This window comes from Dermacentor albipictus, chromosome 1, assembly GCF_038994185.2.
Source record: "Dermacentor albipictus isolate Rhodes 1998 colony chromosome 1, USDA_Dalb.pri_finalv2, whole genome shotgun sequence".
Classification (NCBI taxonomy): domain Eukaryota; kingdom Metazoa; phylum Arthropoda; class Arachnida; order Ixodida; family Ixodidae; genus Dermacentor; species Dermacentor albipictus.
In genome coordinates, this window is record NC_091821.1 from 209,501,808 (window position 1) to 209,518,873 (window position 17,066).

The 17,066-nt window shown below is 40.4% G+C and overlaps 1 protein-coding gene across 3 annotated transcripts in view; it reads left to right on the forward strand.

Annotated features, from left to right (window-relative positions):
• The window catches only part of LOC135906642 (mdm2-binding protein-like), a 45,223-nt gene that overhangs the window by 27,135 nt on the left and 1,022 nt on the right, over positions 1 to 17,066 (forward strand). For all 3 annotated transcript variants that reach the window (XM_065438141.2, XM_065438140.2, XM_065438139.2), the window contains 5 exons: positions 988 to 1,076; positions 6,273 to 6,698; positions 8,304 to 8,355; positions 8,447 to 8,560; positions 13,367 to 13,432. In XM_065438141.2, the coding sequence (XP_065294213.1) occupies positions 988 to 1,076; positions 6,273 to 6,698; positions 8,304 to 8,355; positions 8,447 to 8,560; positions 13,367 to 13,432 (747 nt within the window). The remainder of the gene's footprint in view (positions 1 to 987; positions 1,077 to 6,272; positions 6,699 to 8,303; positions 8,356 to 8,446; positions 8,561 to 13,366; positions 13,433 to 17,066) is intronic.

Consider the following 17,066-nt stretch of genomic DNA (forward strand, 5'->3'; position numbering starts at 1 on the left):
ACGCAACAGTTCAATTTCTCCTATCTCGTGTAATAATGAACCAATTTGAAAAATTCTTGTAATAAGATGCTCCCTAGCTGACACCATACAACTTCCAGTTTACACCAAAATTTTCAGTCGGGCCTGGTGAGAGGCTCTTTAACTCCTTTCATCTTGTTGCCAGTTCATGACTGTATCAGGCATCGTGGCATGGTGAAGTGCTAGGGGGTGCAGAAAGCGGACAGGATTGATGACAAGTGCAGCAGACAGCTGTTTACCGCAAAAAAAGGGGGGGGGGAGAAAAAAAAAGAAAAAAAAAACGCACACAATTTTTACTATTTTATGGGAAGCTAGGTAATTATCGCTCAGGACCGGAAAAGTTTTCCCATGTGGTAGTAGCTGTATGGCTGCTCTTGTACGTCTGGCTAATACTTATTTTGCTGGTTGCATGGTTTAAACACTTTTCTGAATTGCCATTCTTGTGGTTGATCTGATAGAGTCAGCAGATATGTTCAGAGCCTGTACGTTTCATCAAAACTTGTAAGAAAGCATTGAATTTCAGAATGTTATGTCTGAAAGGGATGTTTCTTGAACAGTGTTTGAAATTAGTGAATTGAATTATTCATCAAATATTGTGTGAACTTATAAAATTGATGCTTTTAAGCAGCTTAGGTGCATGCTGCTTGAAATTGCTGAAGAAATCAACTCTGAAGCTTCTTACATTTTATTTTAATAATAGTTCCCAGCTGTAAAGGCTTTTACTTAATAAAGTGACAATTAAAAAATCAGACAGCAAACTATTGCACATTGCAAAAGAAAATTACCATGAAGGTAAATACCATGTTATTGTGTAGTAAAGAAAAGGCGGTTTTGTGGGCAGTTTCTACTTGAAGTGTATTTTTATATTATGTATGATCACGTATAGTGTTTTAAATCTAAGTAGCTGTTAAGTAAATAATGTTTTTGTAATAATAATTGAAAAGCTTGCAAAAATTATTTTATGTTTAGGGCCAAAGCACCAAGCCATCAATTTCTAGGAATCAGGTGGAAAGCACATATTGGCCAGATGTTCTTCAGTACAAGTACCACGATATGTAGTAAGTATGTAATAATTTGTTGTCTAAACTTGCGGTGATTGCTGTAGTGCTAGGTAGCAGTCACCTCAACATTTAATGTCACTGAGCCGAAACCAGCCAGATCACCTTTCATATGCAGTTATTGTTGGACACCGTTACCTTTCTACCAGGAATGCATACAAAAATTCTCAACTAAGGGTGCTTTCTACAAAGAGAAATTTATATCTGGACTCTTTCGGCATGCCCAAGTTGAAGGGCTGCGTCATTGTGCCATGCGTCCAACCATTGTTAATATCACAGAAGGCTGCTAAGCATGCAGCAAAGAGAATTCTATTCAAGGAAAGGTTCTACTTGCAATGTTCAGTTGAGGCAAGCTGGCTTTGTTTTATTTTATAAACTACAGAAATGGCTCATGAGCTTGGCAAGATTCATAGACAATATTCATGTTTCCCGTTTTATTCCTTTGCTTCTATGGAACCAGCAAGGCACATGAGCTGTACTCATCAGGGGGAACAAAAAGAGTGATGGACTGTGGGCAGATTTTTAATTTTCTCTATAGGCGTACCGACTTCAAAGTATGCATCCTTCTGCAACATTTGCTTTCATATCAACATAACAGGATACTTGGACAAATGAAGCTAGGAATCTGAACTCTCTGGCCATACTGCAATGTCATTTTAAAGGGACACTAAAGGCAAATGCTAAGTCGACGTGGACTGTTTAAATACCGTATTTACTCGCATAATGATCACAGTTTCTCGTCAAAAATATTAACGCAAATTCAGGGGTGCGATCATTACGCAAGTTAAATTTCCCGCGAAAAAAAAAAAAAGATTTTTTTCATCCCGCATTTGCTGCGGGATGAGAACAGGTCAACAAACAGGCAGCTGCCGCTGTAGCAGTGCGGGACACCAAAACAAAAATGGCGGCCAGCGGGGCAAGCCGAATGTGCCTAACGAGATTTCTTTTTCTTCTCTATGAGTACATTACGGGCATTGAAACAGTTTCTTCCATATCATTAATGAATAATATTGTTAATATCAGCAAGTCTGTGGCAAGAACGCAGCCATGTCCACTTTGAGGGGATGGAAACGGAGATGGGCACGCTTAGCTCCCAGTGACATAGAAACACGTGGCGGGCATGCTGTGGAAACTGCAGCATTTGTCTTCACTACTATCCTAATACGGCACGTTTCTGCTAAGGGTGGGCGAATATCTTAGCTGTGTTAAATGTGTCGGCGTATGAATAAGGTACCCTTCTAACGTATCAGTGTGAACGTGGCTGCTATCGTTGCCGCTCGCGATTTGTTGCGTGCCCACGAGTGCAGAAGAGAAGAATTGAAAGGCACCTTTTTTGTTGTTGTTAACCTTAACCATTCGAAAGCCTACAAACAATAAAGCCAAGCCAAGTTTGCTTGTAGCTTTTTTATTCATAGAAGTGCAGAAAGTGATGAAAGGAATGAAATGGGGCATCTGCTTAAGAATGTTTGGAATGGTTGGTGCAGACAGCTTGGTATGTCTTGAAGAGTCTTTTGCATAGCATTCGACAGCATTCGACAGATCGTAAATGCAATCATCATTAGCTAGACTTGGCACACGACATATCGTTGTGACAAGTTCGGGTTGTGATCATTACACGAGAAAGCATAAAGATTGAATTTTGACGACAAAATTCGGGGGTGCGATCATTACGCGAGTGCGATCATTATGCAAGTAAATACGGTACCATTCCAGAAACCTCGCGATGCTTGTTTCATGCCAAGAAAAGACTTAGTTTACGAGAAAATTGTATCTGAAGGGTCCGAATACCTTTTTCGAAATTCAAATCTCCCGCCACCCAACCGCAGTGCCGAGCCAAGACAGAGCGGCGGATTCACTGCTGCAGCTGCTTTTTGGTCAATTGGCGTAGACCGTTCGAGCCTCCCGCAACATCACATGGAAGTTGAATTCTCTGCTACTGGCAGTTTGTGCAAATTTTGCGAGCCAGCAAAACCATGGTAGCCCTATGTGATCAGGAAAGTATTGAAACGCTAAAGTGTGGGCGGCACAGAGTCGAGCGAAAACGAAACCTTTCGACTGCCCGCGCCATTGTCAACGGAAATTTCAATGAGTTTTTTCTAAACATGAAATGGAACTGGACAAGTAGCATTTTATTTCATCTTATAATACAATATGAGGATGTTCTTTGCAACGAGTAGTTGAGTACTAGTGACAGAATTTAACTTAACAATGCTTTCTTCATTGGGCAAGTGCTTGAATGCCCCAGGCAAATTTCTAATCATGTCCTGCATTTACCTCGATTTCTTGATTATTAAGGCTCTGTTCACGATAATGTTGATGCCCTAAAGATTCTCTAGCACTAATCTATCCCTTTAGCTTGACTTAGTATTTGCCTTTAGTGTCCTTTTAAACAAAAAGTATCAATGGAGTTTTTAAAAGTTATAAGGATTGTCATGCTTTAATTGCTTTGACTTCAGATTTCACAGGAGTGAAGCATACTTCTTGGGGGACGTATCTCCACATTAAATATTAGTATTACTACTTTTTAATGACACTCTTTCATGTGTTCAAATGAAAGTATTTTAACTTTGAAAACTGGGATATGTGGCACTGCCTCTAAGATAATAGCTTTTAAAGACATAAGGGTCTTATTGCATTTAACCTCATACACATTGCTTGAGTTGTACAAACCGTGTAATGTAGAAGAATATCCACCTCTGCACATAGACTTCAAGGAAATCTGAGACTGATCAATGATGTAAAATGTTTAGGTCTGCATGAATTCTTTGTAGTTTGCTATCTAATTGTTACTATTTGTCTGATGGATTAATATCATTGGTTATCAAAATGCTACATTTTTAGGTAATATGAGGAGTGCTTAAACATTTCCTGTAAATGGATGCTTTAGCTTTGACCCTCTTTAGGTGAAATGAAACACCTGTAAAACATTGACATGCTGTTATTGGTGATCACTGAACAGACATGACTCAAGTTTGTTGTACAAAGAAGTGAAGTTTAGTCACTCATAGAAACATGATTTTGTTGATGGCCTCAAATTATTACTTTTGGCATTGATGAAAGAAGTGCATGTACAGGTTTGCAGTTGTATGTTGACCAACATGGTCCATGCCCACTTCTCCATGGGTTCAGTTTTCAGCCTCTCCATTACATGCACAGCACATGAATGGTGCAACAGGTCATTGCTCTGCCTCGCTTAAACCACTAAGTATCAGCAATAAGATGTCCTTGTTCTTAATATAGCATCATGATTTTTATCGTCATCAAATCTAGCAGGGTGTATTTCGTGGGAACATTGTGTCTGAACAAGAATGTTGCCTGAATGTTTATAGTTTTCGTCGTAAAATAGGTGAGAGCAAAAGTTGATTCTTCATGTGATAACAGGTGTGCAAATATTCGAAATCATGTAATATTAGTTCGTTCTCTCGAATGTTGTAGCCGCAAGGGAAGTGAGAACCATTCCGAATGATCTCACTGTAGGAGAGCTGCGGTTGCTGTGCAGAGACACCAGTTCCTGAGCAAGTGCACAGGACAGATAATTTCAGATAAATAGTTGCCAGTCATTTGATGAGAAGTTTAGACAGCCTACATACGAAGTTGTTGTTTTGATTGGTTATTTGGCCAGTTTCACCATATTTTCATCTCTTTAAAACAATGCATGGCTGCTGTAGTATTACACTTCTCTACGTCAGCGAACACAACACTGCATCTGCTGATGTACTGCTCTCTTGTTTCATTGCTGACATTGCTGTGGCAGCCCAGATACAGTAATTGAAAGCCGTTGTTACCCATTTATGAGCTCCTTAGTTGTTCGGATGTGCAGTTGTGAATGGGACAATTTCTAACGAAACAGACTCAGCACAAATCTTATTATTTTGCTTTGTTTAGATGTGAAGAAATATTCTATGTTCACTTTGATATTCGAAGGCCATTTTTCTTGAATATTCATAATTCATATTTGATTAGAAAATTTCACTATTCAAACGCCTCTATTTTTTATCTAGTTGTTCTAGTTTTTTATCTAGTTTATCTAGTAGTATGTTATCTAGTTGTTCTTTCTTTTTTACAGTTCAAAAGAGGCTACAATATCACAGATATTTTCACTGTAAGATGTGTTTTCAGGCACAACAGCACTGCAAGCAGTTGCTCTGTGCCCGAAAGTGATATCACCGACCACATGTGGACCACTTGGCATTCTAATATTTGTGCAAAAGCTCTGCCCCTGTGTCACTTTCTGCTAGCCACAGAAAGTCAGCCAGGAGTATGTAACAGATCTGGTTTATGGAATCACAGTATCCATTTTATTATAGCATCGAAGAGTTGTGAAATTGATTATTAAATTTTTAAATATTTTGTTGTATTGTTCACTCTCTAAAAAACCTGGGGACCTAAAGGACTGCTGCGCTTCATTACGAACACTTTGTCTACTTCTGTCTACACTGTCCCTGTGTCTTTTGTGCGCTAAAGGCTAAAATGGAATACCAACATCCCCAAACTTACATTCTTTCTAAATAACAGGACTGCTATCACGAGTTTCTAGATTTTGACTTTTAACTGCAGCAATTATGATTGAGAATGGTTCTGTAGATACCTGTTGATAGCAGTACTGTTTTTGAACTTTCACACTAATTTGTGTGAGGTAAGTCAGAACTAGAGCTTCTTTGCAAACGAGCGGGCTGTCATGTGCTGCCTGACATAATTATTTAATCATGAACATTTGAACCACTGCAAAATGATCTTCTGAACCGGACATTCTTAAGTGTATCCTTGAAATAAGTTGACCTTTCGTTCTGTTATTCTTTGCACCAAACTTAGCACTATAACTTCATTAAAATGAGATGCAGGAGTGAATTGAATTGAATTCTGGGGTTTTATGTGTCAAAACCACCATTTTATTATGAGGCATGCCGCAGTGGGGCACTCTGGATTGATTTTGACACCAGGGGATTTTTAATGTGCCCCAAATACACGGGACACAACTGTTTTTGCTGAAATGCGGCAGCTGTAGCCAGGATTGGATCCTGCGACCGAAATGCAGAAGTGGCTTTCATGTGGCTGCAATACAGATACACTGCTTATAATGAATTGCAATATGCATGAGAATTCGGTCATCATATTCAATAATTTGATATAGTTGTAGCTATGTATAATGATCTTGAGCTAATTGTTCATTGTATAACTTTTGACTTCTCAATGCAGTTACAATACGGACTCCGAAGTGTTGGAGAGCTCTTGCTGTGCAATGCGAGAGCGATGCTTGGTTGATGAGACAGCTACTACTTGCACTTCTAGTCTGGAAAGTTCAACACTGCCCCAATCCAAATCCAGGAAACCTTCAAGCAAGGCATGTGTTCCTGCACGCAAGAGTCCTCAAAAGCGTAGTCTTAACAGGGACCGAACTGCACTGCGAGGCCACCAACAAAAGCATTCTCTCTCGTCAACGCGCAATGATCGAGTTGCATCGGCACCTCTTCGTAGGAGCCCACGGAAGGCCGCTTCATCTCAGAACATGCCACGCAAGACCGTCCCTCTTGTCCGGAATAGCCCGCAAGCTGCTGCTTCTCCCTTCCTGCTGCGAAGGAGCCCACGTAAAAATATCAGAAAGCAAGAGTGTGATGAATCAAGGTATGAGCAATCAAGATATGAGCATATAGTGTATGTGATTGCACAAGCAGCAAACAAAATTATAGAGGTATTGGGGCTATCACGTATACAGTGCACAGATAGATGGCATGGAAGGAAAACAATGACACTGTGCTCATAACATCATGTCCTGCCAAACTGCGTGCCATGTTTCTGTCAAATGAAGCATCACAACACTGTCTTCAAACACTTGCATGTTGTAGTGCATGCAGCACATCATATATGGGGTTTTCTTTTCCCCAAGTACTTGCTTTGTGGCCCAGCTCCACAAATCAACTAATTTGCAACAAAAATCTTAAGAAAATTATATTTTTCTTGCCATGATGCTGAGATTAGCATCACTTCTTGAGCAAAGCCAACTTTTAGATTAGATTTGTCACTGATTGTGTGTCCAAATTTGTTGCACACATTCAGTGTGTCTTTTATCATGAAGTGATGCAATGTATACTGTTAAACCTCAGTACAGTAAACACTGATATAACGAATTATGAGATAGTATAACGAAGTATAAATACAAAATGTTTCTTGTTGATATCAGTGCATAGCAAACATATACTTGTAACGAATGTTAGATGTAACAATGGCATTGTTGTGTCAGATCTGATTTTATTATAACGAGGTTCAACTTTATCTTGTTTAGAAATTACCTATGTGCACTGTTCACTTTGCTTCAGTGTAACATTTATGCTACCATGAAGTTGGACATCTCAACACTCTAGAGCGCTTTTGTATGAGCGCTCTTGATGTGGCTGTTAGAGATATTGATAGATGTCCTATACGACTTCAGCAATGCTGATTTGAGGTAATTGGCACTGGTGTATTACTAGTATCTAGGCCATTTGCTCTCAGGGGAGCCTGAACATGAGAAGGAAGTTTACAGAAGAATAAAAATAGTTGAAGTGCATACGGCAGGCATTACCAAATAGTGACTAGCAGCGTACCATTGTGCTTGAAGATAAAAGTGTATGATCATTGCATTATACGACTAATATCTTATAAGACAGAAACATTGAGCTTAACAGAAAAGCTTAAGAAGTTAAGCCTGCTCAACAAGTTATCGAACAAAAAAAATTATCGGAGTAATGTTAAGAGATGGGAAGACAGGAGTGTGGATGAGAGAGCAAATTGTAGTAGCTGATATCCTAGTTGACATTAAGGGGAAAAAATGGAGCTGGGCAAGCCATGTAATGCATAGGGTCACTAACCGGTGATCTATTAGAGTTACAGAATGGGTGCCACGCGAAGGGAAGTGCAGTCTAAGATAGGGAAGAATTCAAAAAGAGTGCATATGCTCTAGTGGTACATGCTACTGGCATACGCTGTATAAATTTATAAATATAAAGGAAGATGACAGCACGCCTTTGCACATGCCAATTTTTAGCATGTGCTGCTCTTTCACAAAGGAGTACCAGTGGATGATCCTTATGGCAGATTGGTGTTGTGCTTTACCTGTGTGCTGTCACTACTTTCAAACAAGTGGCCTGCATTTCATGTACGGTATTCCTCAGTGCATGCATTCAGAAGTCCTTGTCTTGCCTACATTCAATGTGTGGAAGAACAGAGTGCTTTAATGTGTTCTCATTGCAGGAGAGAGACAGTTGATCCAGTGAGTGGTACAGCAGCTGAGAAACTACGGTTGGTGAGTCATTGCATTGTTTGTAAAAATTATTACAGCTATGCAAGAGGTGTACTCGATGTTTTCCACTTCTTTTTTTTTTGTTATTTCACAGAAACTGCGAGTAGCTGTGGCGAATGCTCTAGAAAAGAATGGCGTAATTCAAAGCAGTCCTCTGTACAAACCTTGTGGCAAGAAGCTTTTTGCCATCTGTAGTACCTTTGCTCAGGTAAGTGTTTTGAAGCTGTTGGAGCAAGACAGTGTGAAAAAAAAAAGCATTTCACATAAATCTAGTACATGCATCATTTCGAAACTTCATGGACAAATGTCTGCATTTTTCAACTTTGTTTTGTGCATTAGGCTTTGTAAAATGGTAATTTTGCAATCGTTGCTAAATTAGATTAGATGGGTTAACAAAATTAGACGTGTACCTGTGCCGTTGAAGATGTTTTGAGCCTCTTTAGACTACATGGAAAAGACTTAGTTTTGACTCATGAACTTCCTAACAATGACACCATGCAGTTTTTAGACATTGACATGTTTTTCAATGGGCTGCATATTTGCTGGAAATACTCCCTGCGAGCTCGTAAATGGCTCTTACCGTTTGATAAAGCGCATATTAAGGCGTTAAAACGAGCGATCTTAACTCAATGTCTAGGGTCGGTGCTGGTGAAGTCTTGTTCTCACTTGGCTCCGGATAGCTTTAATTGCCATATTGAGTGCCTACAGGTGGCTGGTTTCCCTTGCTCGATTTTGACAGTTGTGTCCGAGGTCCTCCTTCAGAAACTGAAGGGCAGGAAAAAACCTCAGCTGGGTCTTCGAACTAAAAGGCCTGAAGTGGTGCCCTACATTAACAGAGTGTCGCACAACTTGAAAAATGTGGCTAAAAGGTATAATGTACCTATCGTTTTTTCTGTGCCATGCAAACTTGCTGGGTTGTGCCCATGAATTGCGGCACCTCTGAGGAAACCCACCTGTGGAAAGAAGTATGCAAGGCCCTACGTTACATGCGCCACTGGCGTTGTGTACAAGATCGCGCTTACTTTCGGAAAGGTTTGTATTGGACAAACCGGCCGATGCGTCAGTGATCGGGCACAGGAACACAAGCGATGTGTAGTAATGAAGCTTCATTTCATTCGCCTATGCATTGTAGGTTCTGTGCCTGTGAGCTTATTCTTTCTGGTATGCAGATTCTAGGCAGGAGTGGGAATGCTTTGGCCAGGGAAATCATGGAAGCACTAGAAAGAAAGAGAGCGCTTGTATTAGTGATACGTCGGTTGTATTGTGTAGCAAAGAAAACCAGTTTTCAGAAAGAATGCTGTAATCGGTTCGCTTTGTGATATGACACATTTGTGGCTTGATGGGCAGTGCGCTTGTGCGATCTTGTTTTGCCCTGTGTATAAGTAGGCAAAAAGTTTGCAATAAAGATTAGTTATGAGTAGTGCTTGTCCCGTGTGTCGGTGTCTTCTCTTGTCCAGCCTTGAAACAGTGCTTACCAGTATTCATTGGATTAGATAGAATCTTAATATTTACTGCACTGTTTGGCATTTGGCACAACTTTATTATTATTATTATTTCTTTCTTAAAGTACTTTGTAAGCAGGTGCGTTTTTCTGTAACTTGTGTTCTACTGAAGTAAATTGCCGTAATTGGACCAATGCTTATAGCTTATAAATGAATGCAGACAATATGTATCTGTCTTGTGTTTACCCCACGGCAAGTGTGCTTCGTCCTCCTCTTCTTTATATTGAAATTTATTTTCTCCATAGAGCAGAATGACCCGCTATGGTTGCTTAGTGGCTTTGGCGTTGCACTGCTAAGCACGAGGTCCCGAGATCAAATCCTGGCCGCCGCAGCCGTATTTCAGTGGGGCGAAATGCAAAAGCTCCTGTGTACTGTGCATTGAGTGCATGTTAAAAAACCCCAGGTGATCAAAGTTAATTCAGAGTCCCCCACTTCAGCCTGCCTCATAATCAGATCATGGTTCTGTTACATAAAGCCTCAGAATTTAATTTAATCAAATTTTTTAGAGCAAGATGCATAGGTGCTCACTTGTTAATTTCTGCTCTTCCAAAGATTTGCGTAGTTTTCAAGCGTAATGTTTTCCTGACTGTTTCCTACTTGTTGCACAGTGTGCAGATGCCCCCATCTTCAAGGCCATCTGCAGGGAAATTATAAAATGCACAAGAAGCCTAGTTTCTGATAATGTAGATACATGTGTGCCTTTGTGCAAGTTTCTGTGCTTGAAATATGGGATGATGTGCCACAAAAAACTTGCACAAGTAGGCATTTTTGATGGATGGATGGATGGATTTATGAAAAACTTTATTAGGGTCCTTAGGCATTTTTGATGCCAAAACTAAATAAAATATGCAGCCATTATGGCTCACCAGAAGTGATGCATGCAGAACCCACAATAACCAGTGCAGCAACTGGGTGCCACCTACGAGATTGGGTGTTGCCCGCTGTGCGCTGAAAATCCCGGAGAAAATCATGGTCTGAGATATGTATCATATCTGCTGACTACCAGGTGCCCACATCAACTGGTATGCCAGTTAAAGTCTATTCATAAGAAAATCAAACTACACCAAGCTTCGCCAAGATTGTCTCAGTAGTATTACTCGTATATACTACTCATTTATCAACAATTTATCCAAAGCTATATTCTATTGCAGTTAGCCTTTAGCAATACGAACTAGAAAATGGAGACAGTAATATTTATGTTATATATGCACTGTGCACATTTAAAGTAATTCCTTTAGTACTGTATGTGCAACTGTTGATGAATGACTGCTTATTCCATATCTAGGTACTTTCTGGATATCATGTTGCAAATTTGGTGTTATTTCACGCTTTCTTTTATGTTGTCTGAACACACTGCTGTATTGTGCACTGCACATTTCACAAGCAGTAATAGCAGCAGATCTCTGAACACGTTCTGTTACTAGGATCTCCTAGGTTAATTTGTGTATATGCTTAAAGAGGTCATCGAACAGTTTTTAACAGCTAACAGTGGCACAATTGGAAAACAACCAAGTTTCATATACTTAAGATTCAGAAGTTTTACTGTGCATCAAAAGGTTTTCTTGGGGTTACAGTGGTGGAGAAGGTGCTCCAGAGACTGGGAAAAATGTGGAACCAACAGTGAGATCTTGTCCAAGCAATTTGATTTTTCCATGCTGATGGGCATGATTGGAAGCCAGGAATTACTTGTGACTGCACTAACTGGATCCATAGTAATGCAGCTTTTGGCAGTGCTTTTGTCTTTCTTTCAGGATTTAAAAAAAGAATGTAATTCAGAGAGCGACCGTAGTTTTGTGGGCTCAAGGCTATGTCTTTTGAGAAAAATAAAAGAAAAAAGGGGGGGAGGGGGGTTAGATTGTAGTAGTAGAAGTGAACCGCAAAAACATTCAAAGGGGAAGAAAGCTAAAACAGTGCAGTATGCTGGCGTGTCACTGAAAGGATTGTATCCTCTGCAGAAAGAAATCCCAGCTTCGAGAGTACTACCTGCCTCGATGGCTCAGTGGTTAAGCCTCTCTGCTGCCATGCATGAAATCGTGGGTTCGATTCCCAGCAAAGATGGCTGCATTCCGATGGGGGCGATATGCAGAAATGCTTGTGCACCAAGTGTGGGTGCACAGCAAAGAACTTCAAGTGTTTGGAATTAATCTGGAATGTCTCCCATAGCGTGCGAGTCGGTTTGGAACATTATAACTCGTAACTTAATTTTTCGAGCGCTAAGAAAAAAAGTGGAGGAAAGAAACGCTTCAAAAGCAACCTTTTGCTCTTCAGTAATGCACCGACGCAAGGTGCTTTTGTAGAACTACCCACCTGGGTGGCTTAACGACTGTGGCAGTCTGCTTCTCAGCACGATGTCATGGGTTTGATTCCTAGTCCCAGTGGCACAGCGTATTGAGGTTTAGGTGCACGATAAAGAAGTCTATGCAGTCAAAATTAATCCAGAGCCTTCCACTTTAGTGTCTTCTATAGCACAGATGTTGCTTTGGATCATTGAACTGAATCTCTCAGCCACTCTGTCAGCTGGTTGATCTATTGGTCAATTGGGTCTGGTACCCATCCCATCCCATCATTATGATTTTTCTGATGTGATGCCTTTTATGCTGAAGACATTTTGCAATCTCATTTAACATAGGAAATAAACATGGTTTGTCAGAAAACAGTGTTGCCAAGAATATCTGAGCCAGATCCTGTACGCACATCATGCAGCCTACTGCCTTGCTTAAAATTTGAGAGACTACTAGCTTTTCCTTTCAACTTCCTGAAATGCTCCCCCACTTTTTGTGTATACTGCTTATAAACTTGATGGCCATTGGCTGAGTTTCTTGAGACATCACAACTAAGCGGTGCAGAAGCAAAAACAAAACGTCACTGTTAAGGTGGTTGCATTGGGTAGAGTCAGGCAACAACACCACTGCACCATTACCATGAACTATGAGATCAGGCTGATGTCGGCACATTCTTGGAGGCCATGCTGACACCAAAGCTCTGTGTGATGATGGGTGGAGCATGGAAGGCGTGGTTCTGCACGAGCATGGGGCACGGCTTTAAGTGCACTTAGAACTGCGAAGATGTGGCAGGGGCAGCACTTGGTTGCTGATAACTCCACTCACATGGTGCATACAAAAACTTTTTGTTGGAAAAGATTTGTGAGAAGATGCCCTTTAATACCAGGTATATTCCACACCTTTTTTAAAGAGTGTTGCAGTGTTCCTTTAAGTATGGTAGTGCAGTGTGGCCCTTGCATTTGAAGCACAATGTCAGTAATTAGTATCTTTTCTAGTTCTTTCATTTATTCTGTCATATCTCTTATTTCTTAATGTTCTTTTTTCATTAATGGGCAATATCAACTACCTACTCTGAAATGTATTGCTCTGGGGTTTCTTCTAATTTCCACTAAAAGTTCATGTTTGTTTCTGTTTTTTTCTCTTCATTTCTGCAGAGTTGTGTGAATGTTGTTAGTTTTTCCCTCTTCTTTTTCGTGATTACTCACACATTAGATCGCTGCGTCCTTACAGGATCTTGTTGGCAGTGGTCGTACCAGTGAGCTCTTACAAAAGATTGCAGATTCCCACGCAAAGCAGGTGCGTATGTATTTGCATGAGTCTATAATCCACATCAACACTACTGTGCATGTGTGCCTAATGTAGTGTTTAATGTCACTGTTTATGTGTATTTGTATCCTAGAAATGCCATTGAGGCTAAAATATTTCTTTTTACTGACTTCACAGATTGTATTGTCAGTATGTGATGCTAGAAAAGGCTAGAAAGCCTTTTCCAGTGGCATTGGTCTGCTGTTCAATCAACATGTGCATGCCTATCTGATTGGGGGAAATTTAACATGAGACCAGCAGATGGAGCTCCCATTTGTGCACTTGAGGACAGATTTGCAAGGATTTTCATATAGCAGTCATGAAAGCACACTAATAGGCTTGATATTTGCATACAAGGTAATGTATTGTAAATAGGAAATGGAAAGGAAACGAAAAGGCCATCGGGCATTGCAGCTGTCTCAATTTTCTGTGGACAGCTGAACTGTTTACAGCAGCCGTGGAAACTAAACATGGTACTGTTGAAGCAACCTCAGCTTACTCTTCATTCTTGTTTTCATTTGGTAGGTGAGCAGCAAAGTGTACATGGTTGCTGTTTGCCATTGTGCATGCTGCGATCAGCTGCTACAATTTTTGGTATTTAGTTAATAATAATTTTAGGTTCAGATTGAGTTTGTTTTTGCTGTTCACCAGGAAGGAGCAGCCACGTAAAATCTACTACACCAAGCATCTTGATGAAGGTGGCTGCCTCCTCCTTTGCTTGCTTTGTAAGAAATCTGTAAGATGTAGTATTTAAAGATTATCAGAGGTATTTAAAGCTTTAGCTCGGAAGCTCCTATTTAAGTAGATGGGAACGAAGAAATTGTTTTTATAAGCAAAAACTGTACCGATTTTGATGAGGTTTGCTGCAGCTAAAAGGAAAAATTTTAATCTATTTACTGTAGAAAGTGGGATTTCAATTTATGCCATAAATTTGTTTAGAACAATTACCAAAATTGTAGAATTTAAAAGTCAATTATTAAGCTTACAAGTCTGCAATCAGCAATAAAAAATGATATCAGAATTCTGTAAAAACTGCACCTAATAATACATAATGCCGACAAAGTTGATGTATTATGCATTGCTTCGTAAATATATATCACTAATTTGCGAGTAGCACTTTTGCAAAACCCTGGCAAGCATTATAACAATTTAACGTAAACTGTAAATTTGTGTGTCACATTTGTCCACTTGAGATGCTCTAACAAATGCTGTTTACAGAACTGCAATATCTGTTTTTAGTGCGGAGTTATGGACTTGTTAAGTTCGTGCTTCTAGCCGAATTATAGCAATTTTTGTAAAAAGATTGAAGTCCTAAATCAAAATTCCATATCCTAGGGTTGCTATAATCTAACTTTCTCTATCAAATGAAACAAATTTTGTTGAAATCAGTCCAGCAGTTGCTTCAAAGAAGAATTTATGCGGTTTACATGTATTTTGATGGGGAAATCAGAGTTGGCACTAAGCTAGAGCATCCTCTTAAGATTAACCCAAGAATTCCTAACGTTACACCATTATAGCTGTAATCTTCACAGTACCGAGACACTGTAAAGCTTGCATGAGAAGAGCTCACAACACTGTCATGTTAAATTTAGTAATGGGAGATTCGGGTGGTCGATCCAGTTCTCCAAATCAGATTGCAAGACACCCCAGATCAGAGTCAGAGAAAGCACGTGCCACCTGAACGAAGGGCCACTTTCCGGAGCAGTGAGGGAGAAGCAAGCAAAGGCTGAGGGGCGCCTTTAGGAATGCCTGACTGAATACTACCACATCATGCAACATTTTAGCATCACGGTCAGTGAGAGTACAAGCTAGACAAAAAATGGTAGGCTACGAAAGTGACTGATACAGTGGCTGACAAGCCGCCGCAGTGGCTTAGCAGCTATAATGTTGTGCTGCTAAGTATGAGGTTGTGGGATTGAATCGCTTCCGCTGCGGCCGCATTTTGAGTGGGGTGAAATGCTAAACGCCCATGTCGTGTGTATTGGGGGCACGTTAAAAGATCCCCTGGTGGTCAACATTAATCCGGAGTCCCCCACTATGACATGCCTCATAATCAAATTGTGGTTTTGACACGTAAAACACCAGAATTCATCCATACAGTGGCCGTCGTTTGCAAGACAGTCCTACGCCAGCACAGTAAGTTTTCAGCACTATGATAAAATATTGTCAATGCTTGCGTCTTGCCTCAAAAATGGAACTGAAGGTGCCGCTATCAAATGTAAACTCTGCCACATTGCCAACGTCGACGTGAGGCACACAAAGCACAACTACACAATTATGAAACTGTCTAAGCGGCCAAGCCAACCCTGGCAAACATACGCTGACATAGCATAGCGCTCGTGTGACCGGAAAGCAGCCAGATCTCACCATTGCTCTGACGTCATCGATGGAAGCATTTCTGGGCATGCCAAGTTGGATTTTAGCGGTCTGAATGAACTGACCGAATGTAGTTGGAGCATCCTCTTTCGACCACCTGAACAAGACTACCACCTCTGGAGCACTCCGACACAACCACCTGAAGCTGCCATTAATGACTGCATAGGCATATATACAGAGGGAAGAGGGGGGGGGGTGCAGTTGCCCCCTTCCCTGCCCCTATGTCAAAAGTAGGGGGTGGGAAGGGGGGAAAAGTATGCCATTTGCCCCTCTACTTTTAAAAGCCAATGCTCTTGGCTGCACACTGGCTAGTCCAGCAAAACAGCTGCCACAAAAGCGGCCACATAAGTAATGCTCTTTTATTACAGATCTCCTGTTTGAGCAACGAGGATTGTCATTCATCCGATGTCGCCAATTTGCCTTGCATGCCTGCAGTGTCAAGGATGTTGCAGATGAATTATTCCTGCCAAAATATGTTTCATCTTGTGCCACTTGCATCATCCCGAGTTCCTTGGGGCCGTCTAACCATATTTAAATACACGAAAGTACAGAAGCAGCATTGATATTTTTATTTGACGGCCAGGGGATGGGTCCAGATAAAATGTTATAATCTACCGGTCCCTAATGGTCACCATATGTGTGATTAATAAACCTGTTATATAAGTATTTTGCCTTTGCCCGTAACTAAGATTGTAGAAATAGAAACCCCATGTATCAAATATACTCACTCTTGATAAAGGCCAGTCTTCTGGCCGAAACATCGAGCAAATAAACATTTAAAGCAACCATACTTCCTTTCTTTAAACTAGTCTGTGCAACAAGCAGCATCCCTTTGACTTTATGATTATACATGTATATGCAAGGTGTCCCAGATAACTTTAGCCAGAGTTTAAAAATATGTGAATGCCACGTAGCTGGACAGAACCAAGGTAATATTGTTTGCTGTCGCTTGGAGATCCTCAAATTATATTTTTGAGTCTGCTTAATTATATAATTAGTCTTAATTAATCAGCTTCTCAAATATGATTAGATTCAAAGTGTCAATGAGAAAATTAAACCGTGAAAAACTCCCCGATACAGTTTTCTGTTGCTCAATACTTACTACATAAAAGTGTTTTTCCGAGCGTGAAAAAAGCCTGCAAGTACACCCAAAGTGCCTCGAGGGGCCAGTCATGTGGCAATTTTGCATGCATTTGCAGGCTTCTTTAACGGCTACTATTTCACATTAGAAATTGTCGACAAAGTTAGT